This window comes from Lycium barbarum, chromosome 7 (assembly GCF_019175385.1).
Source record: "Lycium barbarum isolate Lr01 chromosome 7, ASM1917538v2, whole genome shotgun sequence".
NCBI lineage: Eukaryota > Viridiplantae > Streptophyta > Magnoliopsida > Solanales > Solanaceae > Lycium > Lycium barbarum.
The window spans coordinates 20,804,310-20,816,041 of NC_083343.1; the positions used below are offsets into that span (position 1 = coordinate 20,804,310).

General features: G+C 34.1%; 1 protein-coding gene across 1 annotated transcript; it reads right to left on the reverse strand.

The window, feature by feature from the left end:
* Positions 1–9,013: 9,013 nt before the first annotated feature.
* LOC132602198 (defensin-like protein 1) lies at positions 9,014–9,314 on the reverse strand. Its single transcript, XM_060315169.1, has one exon. The coding sequence runs from the start codon at positions 9,312–9,314 to the stop codon at positions 9,144–9,146; it is 171 nt and encodes a 56-aa protein (XP_060171152.1). The 3' UTR covers positions 9,014–9,143.
* Positions 9,315–11,732: the final 2,418 nt, after the last annotated feature.

The window sequence follows — 11,732 nt, forward strand, 5'->3', positions numbered from 1 at the left end:
ATGTTCTATGAGATCTTGAACTAAACAATTTTAGACAAGCAAAACACCTGAACACATGGACCAGGGCTGCAAACATGTTCCAACACAGTGTCAAAGTGCAGTGAATAGATCAGAGACGTATAAAGGCATGCAGTGAATGAAATGAATGAGATATGTTCTTTAGAGTTCAAATATGCAGAGGTGAGCAACTACAGAGGAGAGGGGGAAGAAGTTTGTAAGAGCAAAAAGTTCCAGATGCAAGAAAATTGTGTGATTAAGCTTATCCTAATGAAGAGGGAGCTGATTGAATCAAGTTCAAGAACATGCTCACCACCGAGATATGAGGATGAGCTAGGGGAGATAACTCAAAGACTACTGCAGAACAAAGATGAATGAAACAAGTTTATGAACATGTTCCATCTCAAATAAGTGAGAATATTCAGAGGCAAAAAAACCAAGTGTTGGACCAGGTTCAAGAACATGTTCCAGATCACAATACTACTGCGAGTATTATTTGTGTTTTATAGTAAAGACTTGGCGGACAAGTTTGCATGATTTCTTCCCTTATTTATCAAGATACTTTGGACTTCTACAAGGACACTGAAGTCGCATTGAAAAGAAAGAATCGCAAGTCAACTCAAATCCTAACTCTAATTATGGGCCTTACCTAGTAGGGATTGAGTTCAGCCTACTTGAGGGAAAACCTAGAGGTATAAATATTCAAGTCAAGCCATCAAGAAACTTTGCACACCTACAGAGAGAGAAAATCAGAAGTTGAGCAAAAGACGTTAATGCTTACAATTAAGAGAGTTCTAATTACAGTACTGCGACCCTGATACTACGAAGAAGATTAAAGAAGTTGTTTTACAAAGTTTATGTTTTACAGTTCTTAAGTCTAGACTTGTGTATTGATTGTTTATCGAGTTGTACCAGATTCACTTTCACAAAAGCAAATACGGTAGGTATAAATTGTTAGTCGAATGCAACTTCAAGTTGGGATAACTTGAAAGGGGCTTGCTAGTCTAGGGAGATTATTAAGATAGTAATTAGAGTTTTCCTAGATTACAGAGTTTGTAACATGAATTTGCATAGGCTCACAAGTGTAGTGAAGTTTGGGAAAAATCTTATTGAGGTGTAGGTCATGGTTTTTCACCCTTGTGAGCCAGGTGGTTTCCACGTAAATATTATTGTTCTTACTTTACTGTTCTTTACTTTTCCGCAAACGCTCGCTTGGAATAGGTAGAATAACGTGTTCTATGCCATAGGTGAAAAATTGATATTACTAAGGATAGAAGTAGGTCATATAGCACAACAATTAGTCTAACATAAATAACAGGAAGTGCAGATATGTAACTTAGTCTTTACAACCCAAAACCTGGTCTAAATGATCAGAGATTTCTCTATGAAAAATATGAATCGGAGTTTGAAGAAGGGGAGGGATGCGAGAACACTAATAAGTATGATACAAGTCCAAAAGATTAATGCAACTGTCTGTGGAAGATGAACATAACGTAAATAAGAAGAGAATTTCAGGGCCACGAGCTAGCCATGTAGCTCACCCTGAAACTCTCTAGTGATGTGCCTTGGGATCAGCCATGAGGTCTCGAATTCGAACACAGGTCTATATCTGAACTAGAAGAAGTACAGCAAGTGTAGGTGAGTACAAACCACTAGTAATCTGCAGGTATTATAGGCCGATAATGAAAGAATAACAGATAAAACATCTAAAGATTGAAAGAAACACATCAAATGGAACCACACAACTAACATTTATAGATGCATCTCTTAACCCGTAGTCATGCTTCACCTAATACGACGGTAATCAAATAATCATGTGAGAACGCAATGGATCAAATGAGTGAATGTATGAATGCAATACGCTGGCCAAATCTGGTACCTAGTACACACATGCTATAGTCCATGCCTTATAGTCATGACCAATGGGGGGCTCGCGAGGTCCATGTACCTCTCAATGCCATCTGGCATGTACCCTCGAACTGGGTGAGAACCATATCATATCACATTCGCGCAACTCGTATCATCATACTCAGAATCATTCCCCCTCAGACTTAAACACATCAGTCTTACCTTTTTTCTCGGTCTCGACGGACCATCTCATATCTCATAATATATATATATATATATATATATATATACACACACACATACACACACACACACCACAGATCACATAATATCAACTCCAGGTCACGATTGATGCCACTTTCATGATATACACGAGATATGATTTGATGAATGCAAATAAACCAATTCACACACATAGTAGTCAAACATGACCATCTAATCCCAAATAAGCAACAACCATACCAACCTAACTTGATTTATCACCATAACTAATGCCCGTAGGCCTATTATGCTTCCCCAATGAAAACCTCATAACGTACAACACTTTCCCAAATAAATACACCGATATCCACCCAAGTGTTCACCACAACCACTAAGGTGGGATCCTCTTTTCACGCCCAATACCCCTTCAACATTTATTGACTATATACATCCTCCAATCGGAGTCTAAAAGAGTACACCGTAACCTACCTCGATGCTGAGCGGGAGCCATGAACCTTCAAACTGGGCTTTCCCTTTCCGGAGTGCCTCTGAATGAGAAATGTCTATCAAGATACAAATTCTACATTAATTCACGACTCTAAGGATACCCATGAATCCATAAAAAAGGATTCGGGTCCAAAAGTCCATCCAAAACTCTGTCTCAAACCTAGAAAGTCAAAATGGTAATTTATCATGAATTCGGGGTCAACGGGGTCAAAATAGTATTCTACAAGGTCACACAAATCTAACAACACCTATATTGCTATACTTTAGTCTGGAACCCCAAAATGAACCCAAAATATCCAAACCCGAACCCCGAGAGTAACACTGGAAATTCGACTACAAAGTTGTTTATTATTGATCTAGGAGACTAGATACCAAGAATCAATCAAATCCAACATCAATTCCATAATTAATTGAAGAACTTATTTTAAATTTAGGGTTCATAAACCCCAAAATCGCCACTCCTAAATCATGATTTCTAATTATTATATGTTTGGCTTCCATTTCCTCTTCCCTTTTATCTGTCCATCTTTTTGATAGTGAAAGAAACAAATTATGACAATAATTGTGATAATAGAAATGAAGCATCAGGAAAGGCCTCCCTATCCAAGTACCCAATCGAAAATCTTTGTTCCTCTTTTATGATATCCCCAATCTTATTGAATTTTGGAAGTCAAATCATTTAACAGGCCTTGTGAAATGAAAAACAGTGAAGAGGAATTCACATGGATTAAGGAAGGGTTTGTTGTATTTGTCTACAAGCTAAATTTTTTTGACATGAAATAATCAATGATTAATTGTAAAAGATGGATTAGAAACTACCCACTTGATGAATCTTGCAAAATCTCTCAAAACCACCTTAAACCGAGTCATAAAAATCCAAATATGTGAATGAGAAGTATACTCTCGAAATGGGGAATAAACAATTGATCTGACCAGTGATTTCCGCATCAACGGTCAAATCCTCGCATCTGCGGGTCCGCTTCTGCGGCCCAAACCTCGCAGATGCGAGGTTCACTTATAAAGCCTAGGTTCTCATCCTTGCCGAAGCGGCCTTGCAGAACCAAACCAACTACTCAACTAAGTCATAATCGACATGCCGGACCTAATTGACTTGACAAAACTTACAAAAAGACTCATTTGCCTCCATGTTGACTTTGGTCAACCAATCCCTTATGAACTTCCAAAAATTCTATTCTCTTACCCAAATCTCATTTGAATGCATCGGGAATTGCGCCATCCATCCCCACAAGCCAAACATACCTTAAAGAAGCTGGGGAAAGGTTCAATAGGGGTAAAATAGACAAAACAATTTAACGAGTAGTTATAGATTTGGTAGGTTTTGCCCTGAATTTCCTACTTTATCTAGATTCTACCATAATTGTGTTTTACTTCAAAACGTTTTCTTGGTGGAAAAGGACTCAACCATATTTATCTCTTTTCTTGGGGGAGAAATTTTGCACTTCTATAAATTGAGGATATTCCTTTCAAATAAGAACACATTAGCATCAACAATGTAGTTGGTTAGAGAGTTTGTTTAGGGGAAGATTTTTCTTTCGATAGTTTTTATGCTTTTATATTAGCTTTTAATATGTTGATCAATTGATCAAACCGTAATAATATTAAGCCTCTTTTAGTATGTCTTTTATTTTTATTTGATTTATCATCGATCAAGGTTTGCAATTACTTGCTTACACATAATGCCTTGATTATGTCAATCCCAACAACAGTTACGTTGGTGTTGTCAATTAGAGGTCGCACAACTAATCCAAGAAAATATCAAGAAATTTCACCTGATATCATTTTAAGTGCTGGTTTTTAACTTTTAAAGTTGTTTAAAAATGGTTTAGCAAATATAAAGATCTTCTAGAACTTGAGCTCCTCTTCTTTTTAACTTTTAAAGTTGTTTAAAAATGGTTTAGCAAATATAAAGATCTTCTAGAACTTGAGCTCCTCTTCTTTTTAACTTTTAAAGTTGTTTAAAAATGGTTTAGCAAATATAAAGATCTTCTAGAACTTGTGCTCCTCTTCTTTCTTCCTCATTTTTCTCCATTATTTTGTGCGTTGTGAAAGATTGAAGACCTAATGCTTAGTTTTAGTTGGTTTGGATTCATATGGTCGAAACAACTTGAAAGACGACTACTGTTTGGATTTGTTACGCTTGAATTGTTGAAAAATCAAAATGAATCTATTGATTTTTCAAGGTTTAAATTGAATCTAACCATCGAGAATTGTTGGATTGGTATTAATTTTGAAACAAAAATGTATTGGTGAAATTTGTCAAAACTTCTGGTGATCCGCCAGAATTTCTAAATAATTAATTTCAACGTCCCGACAACACAATTTGTGTACTAAAGTCTTGAAGATACTCCATGACTCGTGGAAAGGCCATCCGTAGTAATATCACGGTGATCCGCTAGATTTGTGGACAATTATCCCAAAGTTGTGAGAAATTTAAACTAAACTCATGATGATCGTCAGGACTAATGGAAAGTCCATCTATTATAAACTCCTGGTGATCTGGCAGGACATTTTGCATTAAATTTCTGGTGATTCACTATGAGTTATTGCAACACGAGTCTTCTGGTAATCCGTCAAGAATTGACTCTAACTTCTTATTAAAATCTATTTTTTACAAAATTTATTTAAGCAGGGTCAAAACTTATATCAGCGGCACAAAAATAACCTATTTGTGGAAATTAATATGACTCGGTCAACCCACTCGAAGCATATTTTCAAGGCATGTCATTTGGATACAATCGAAGTCAGCCTACCAAAACTTAGGCCGATATAGAATAAATATATAAAAAAATTGTCAGAAATATTGTTTAATTTGTTTTATGTTTTTTTTTTTAAAATTGTTTTTATTACATAGGAGGTAGGGAAAGGGGAAATGGGGAGGGGATTACAATGTGGGGATTCAAACCCTTACCAACAAGATGAAAGTTCAGGTAGTCAACCAACTGAGCTACTACGTCCCTACATTTTTTTTATGTTAAATATAACAGCCATAATAAAAAAGGGGTGAAAAAATAAACCCCCCCCCCCCCCCCCCCCCCAACTTTGAACAATAGTTATTCTCCCCCGTTTATCGTAATTGACTTTTATAAATTCCTATTTTACCCTACATTATCATCTTGTCATTTTAATTTTACTTCTTTAAAATCATGATTTTTTAATCTCTTCAATATATGTAAAAGATTCCTATAAAAATTAAATATTAGTTTCGAGACGGAAAAAGAAAAGTGAGAAATACTAGTTGAATATATAACTTAACGCCGTTCTATAATGAAATAAATGGGAAGAAAAAGAATTTATTTTTATTAATAATAATCAAAACTCTGATATCTATTTATACAAGTAAAAATAACAGGTAATAATAACTTTATAAATATCTTTCAATGCAGCTAATACAAAATAATTAATAAAAATATAGGTATATTCTATAACAAATTCCTAAAACATTATCTATTTATATTATAAATGTATTAAGAATTATAATTTAAAATATTCCATTAATGACAACCAAAACTCATTTATATATTAACAATAGAGAATAACAGAGAAGTGAAACTATATATATATAATATGTGAGTGTCTGTGTTTTTATTAAAATATCAATCATAAAAAGTAACATTAGATTTTGTGATAAATTCATAAAAGGATCATTCTACTTATAATATGAATTTATATAAAAATCTATAAATACCTGGGTTAAAAAAATTATATAATATAAAAGGGTATTACATAGATGGAGGATTTAAAACGTCAAGGATAAAATAGACGTTGCATAGGATAAAGGGGGTAAAATGTCTATTGTTAATAGTTGAGGGAGAAGTTTTATTTTTAAAGCAAAGTTGGGGAGTGAAAATGATTTTCATCCAAAAAAAAAAAAAGGTTTTAGATTTCTTTGGTGATCAAATAAATTATAATAAAACATATAAAGAAATCATAAATTAGCTTCGAGTTGGGTGATGATCATTCTTTAGGACTACAATTGTCAATATGGGCATGGCCCGCGAGGCCGGCCCAACCCAACCCTTTATTTAAGTAGGGTTGGGCTAAGATTTCTTTGGCCCATATAGAAGTGAGGCTCAAAAGCCCAGCCTCTCTTGGCCCGCCGGCCTCAAAGGTTGGGTTGAGGCCAGCCATTGAGGCTAGAAAAAAATAATAAATTAATTAATTTTTAAAAAAAATATAAGTAAATTAAACAAAAAGATAAAAAGTAATGAGAAAAAAGAAGGTACTTACTACTAAGTAGTAATTAGAAACTGGAATAATACTTTTTAATTTTAGAATTTATATTATGTTTAATTTCTTTTGAATGTGATCTGAATTGGTGATTAAAAATAATAATTTATATTTGTTCTTTTGAATTTTTTCTTCTATGATATGGATTTGCGCAAGAATGGGTGGTCGAAGATTCTATTTTGCAAAAGTTTCATGTTCAAATTGTACCCAAATTCTCTTAGAAAATGTTATTTCGGAAGACGAAAAAACTTAAAGAGCTGGCCCGTCCTAGCTCGCGGCCTGCTTAGGGCTGGGTTGGGCTGCCATTTTGCAAGTCCTTCAATTAAAAGGACCAGCCCGACCTAGCCCATTTAACTCTTTGGCCCTTTAGGACTGGGCTGAGTTGGGCTGGGGTAGCCCATTTTGACACCTCTATTTAGGACAAATACCTTGGGATCTTCCTAATATAAACTTAACACATTTTATTCCGTTCCGTGCACGCTCAAATGTTTCCCGGTCCTAATTACCCGCTCAACTTAACATTTCTTATACCCAAACATAATCTCAGGAGGGGCACGCAACAACCCCACGTCAAGTGACCACATATATCAATATCAAACGCATCCTAAAACGATTATAAGTCCAATGCAAAAGCAACATCATAATAAATTTTTGTGTGCATGTACATAATAATTACTCCTCCATCTCAATTTATATGACATTCTTTTATTTTTAGTTAGTCCCAAAAAAAATAACACATTTTTATATTTAGCAATAATTTAACTCTAAAATTCTCATTCTATCATTAATGAAATGATTTCTAGCTACAAGAGTTTATTTGGCTTGTTTTAGACCACAAGATTCAAAAGATTTCCTTTCTTTCTTAAACTTCGTGTCCAGTCAAACACTCTCATAGAAATTAGGACGGAGGAAATAGCTGTTTTCTGATAAATATTGAAATAAATATATCTTTAAATTCACAAATATATCGTGCTTTCATAAGGACAATTCCCTAGTTTTATAATAAGTGAAAAAGAATTTAATATGTACGTCTAGTTCATCACCTTAAGATTTTTTCTTAACTACCTTCCTAAAACCTTTTTTTTTTTTTTTAAAGCTCCTTCTCTTAACTTATGAAAAACGTAGAACTTCCACTCGAATATTATTATAGAAATGTTGTTTATCTCAAAAAGAAATACTATATTTGAAATTACAATTGTAGGACAATTAATCCCACTCCATAAATAGCCATCAATTGGCCATGATTCCTAATTAAATTCTGACGTTATAATAGTCATTTACTTGTCCATTTGACTATTTGGATTAATGACTTTTAACACTCAATTGAATAGCCATTAAAATCTTATACACAACGTTACCCTCTGTACAATTGATTACCTATATATAATGTCCTTGACTTCATTTTGAAGTAGCAGTAACAAATGAGACAATATCTTCAACCATTTTCATATCATGTTCGTATAACCACATAGTATCTATTTCTTTGTCTTCTTTTTGTGTGGCAAAGATATCTAAAGACAAAATATTCCCACCATATTATAGTGTGTTGGTTTTCTTCTTTAATCTTTGTTAGATTCTGGCTCCTAGTATGTACTAGAAGAGCTACAATGTCTTCGGACATGCCTCAAGCTATAAAGAATTCCGTACAGTGTTCGTGATCAAGTATTTTCCGTAAAATTTCCAACAAATATATACTATGAAAGAAGTATTAGAAATTGATTCTACAACGTTCGATCGATGCAGAATATATATATATATATATATATATATATATAAAAGAATCAAGACTACCGAAATGCGAAGAAAACAACAAATAGACACACTCGTCCTTTACAGCTTGTTTGAATGTTTGTTTTTATTATTACTTAAATTTTATTGTATCGTATCATTAAATTTATTGTTATGTAATGATGAAAACTCTCATTTTATGTAACAACCAATTTAGTCCGGTTGCATCATAACCTTATATTCTTTTCATTTTGCCGGTGATTATTATTTAAGAATCCCATTTTAACTTTTACCTACCTATTTGTTTGTATAATAAATCTACCTATACCCTACTTTTCGGTATAATATTATAAGTTTATGCTTCAGATTATATTGCTGATGTGCATTATGTGACGACGGAAAAACAATACAATTCATCAAAACAATACAGTACAGTACAACAAATAATACATTATGTAACGATATATATGTAAATTGGACACACCAATACAACTAGGGGTACTTCCAACTTTAGTAAATTGGACACCCTTATTCAAACAACACACAACACTGTGACATATTTGATAGTACACTCTTAGAAATAGAGACAAAACATATAGGTGTTTGGTTCTCATTTAGCAGTTGAAATAGCAGAAACAAGCAAATCCAAAGCCATTTCTGTGACAAGCTCCAAAGCGAGCATCCTCTTGATTCTTGCATTGACGGCTGCAATTGCCAGTGTTAATACAAGGCCCTGACCATGTCTTGCTGCGCCTTTGGCATAGTTTTGCCTCTCCTCCTTGCATCTTTGCATAATATAATATCAGAGACGGATTCAGAATTATGTGTTATGGGTTCAATATTTAAGGTTCGTAGCATTGAAACCAGTACATATATCTTTAAGGCTATGGTTACACATCTACTACTCCATATGTTGTAATTTTCGTCAACTTTTACATATAAATTTATACCTTGTGCCGGAAGTATTGGGTTAAGATGAATCGGGTATGGTATGCTACATCCGCCTTGGACTTCCGTTTTACGCATTTTTTTTTTTGAACTTGCGTATTTTTTCGAAATCTACGCAGACAAACTGCCACAAGGTGGTTTGGCCGAGCCGATTTTAAAAAAACACCTTTTATCCCATTCAATTTCAATTTTCCCCCAAATTGGCCTGAAATTGTTAGTTTTATTTACTTATAAGATGATGATACGTAATAGATTTCAACTTAAAAATCCCGGGGTAATGTAGCTGTGAATGTCAATTTCACTTCTGCGGTTTCAATTTTTGAAAATAAAGCTGACTAATTTTCTCGACATATAAAGTTGACTAAAATAACCTTACAGTCAAACACTAAGTTTTTTCAAACTAAACTTACTTCGGGCACTTTTTCAACCCCTAAAATGACGATCCAAACGTATACGTATCCTTGATGTATTGAGCCTACATTATTATACGCAGAAAAAAATATCAGGTTCTATATAAAATATTGACATTTCGGAGTCTTGACATGCGACTAATCGTTGGTCAAAGTATGAAAAAACACACTAAGTGTTGCAAAAAACATTACTGCGCTATAAAAATATTCTTTAGCGTAGTAAAATACTGCGCTAAAGCAGTTAAAAACCTTTTGGCAACGACTTTATTTTCAATAAATCTAAAGAGAGAGAGAGATTTAGATGAGTAGGAAATTTAGGAAAAGAGGAGAGTAAGGAATTGCGAGACAATATAGAGAAGAATGAATGGTATTTATAGATTGAAAATAGGGCCAAAGTATAATTTAAGGAACTTGATGGTTAAAATAAAGTTGACAACAACTATATTTTAAAGTATCAAACTTAATAAATTTTAGTATTAGAATTTTTTTTTTAAAAATAATTAAACTCCGACCCGACCCACTAACTAAAACCCGGCCTGACCCATTTAGCCCACTATGTACCCCTACCCGGGTAGGGGGCTGGGCCGGACACCCCTTTCCCTCCTCCAACCCGGCCCCCAACCCGGCCCACTAACTATGTCCCAGCCCGGCCCCATGTGACCCACATTTATATGGCCCGGCCCGACCCACTTGACAGGCTTAATATTACAACATCTATTGATCGAACTTTAGTTCTATAAAAAGGAAAATTGGTAAATGATTAGTAAGAGCATAGTTGTTACAAATATTATTACCAACTTACGGATCTTTATATATATATATATATATATATATATATATATATATTTACCAACTTATGAATTTATTTTTTACAAAATATAAACTTATGGGTTACGTTTTATATTTAAAAATAAATAAATTGAAATCATGATTCGGAATCTCAAATCCTACTTTTGGAGAATTTGGGATTTGAAATCATGGTAAGAAGTAGGAAGTCAAAATTTTTGTGCAAATCAAACGTTGATTTGAAACGATCAAAATATGAAATCATGATTCCAAATAACATGGCAAAACGCCTACTTAAAGTCTCGTATTTCACTCTCTACACATATCCCCATACAAATTTAATGAAAATCACTTGAAAGCATGCTCTTCTCAGCATATGAATTTCATATCAAAATCCTTTTTAAAAGTGCAATAATTGTTAGGAGTCTTTTTACTATTTAGAGTTTTTTACTGTTTAGTTTTAGTATTCAGTTAATAAAAGTCCTGGTCTTATGGGATCCCTCATCTGTTTAAGTCGTTCGGGTCATTAGAGTTTGTTGGCTTCAGGAAACTTAGTTTTAGCTTGAGTTAGTTATGTAAGTCCATATATAGCCTAGTTTGTTTTAATAAAAATTATCCAGCTTTTCTCTCATATACTAGATTACAGTTTTTCTTCATTCTTAACATTTGGTATCCGAGCCCTGTTACAGGGTTAGAAGCAGTAGTCTTCGAGGTATTTTTTCATACTTCTAACATGACAACAAAAAGTTCCTTTGTACAACCAACAGTACCAAAGTTTGATAGGTACTATGACCATTGGGCGATGCTCATGGAGAATTTCCTGCGATCAAAGGAATATTGGCGCCTGGTGGAGAATGGGATTCGTGCAGCAGCAGAAGGCATGACAGATGCGTAAAAGAAGAACGTTGATGATCAAAAGTTGAAAGACTTGAAAGCAAAGAACTATCTGTTTCGGCATTAGACCGTCCAATCCTAGAAACTATTCTAAAAAAGGATACGGCAAAGGACATATGAGGCTCTATGAGCAGAAACATCAGGGTAATAGCGTGCACAATTGCA

Coding starts and splice junctions, on each gene's coding strand:
- LOC132602198 (XM_060315169.1), bottom strand. CDS start 9,314: ATGCAAGGAGGAGAGGCAAAACTATGCCAAAGGCGCAGCAAGACATGG.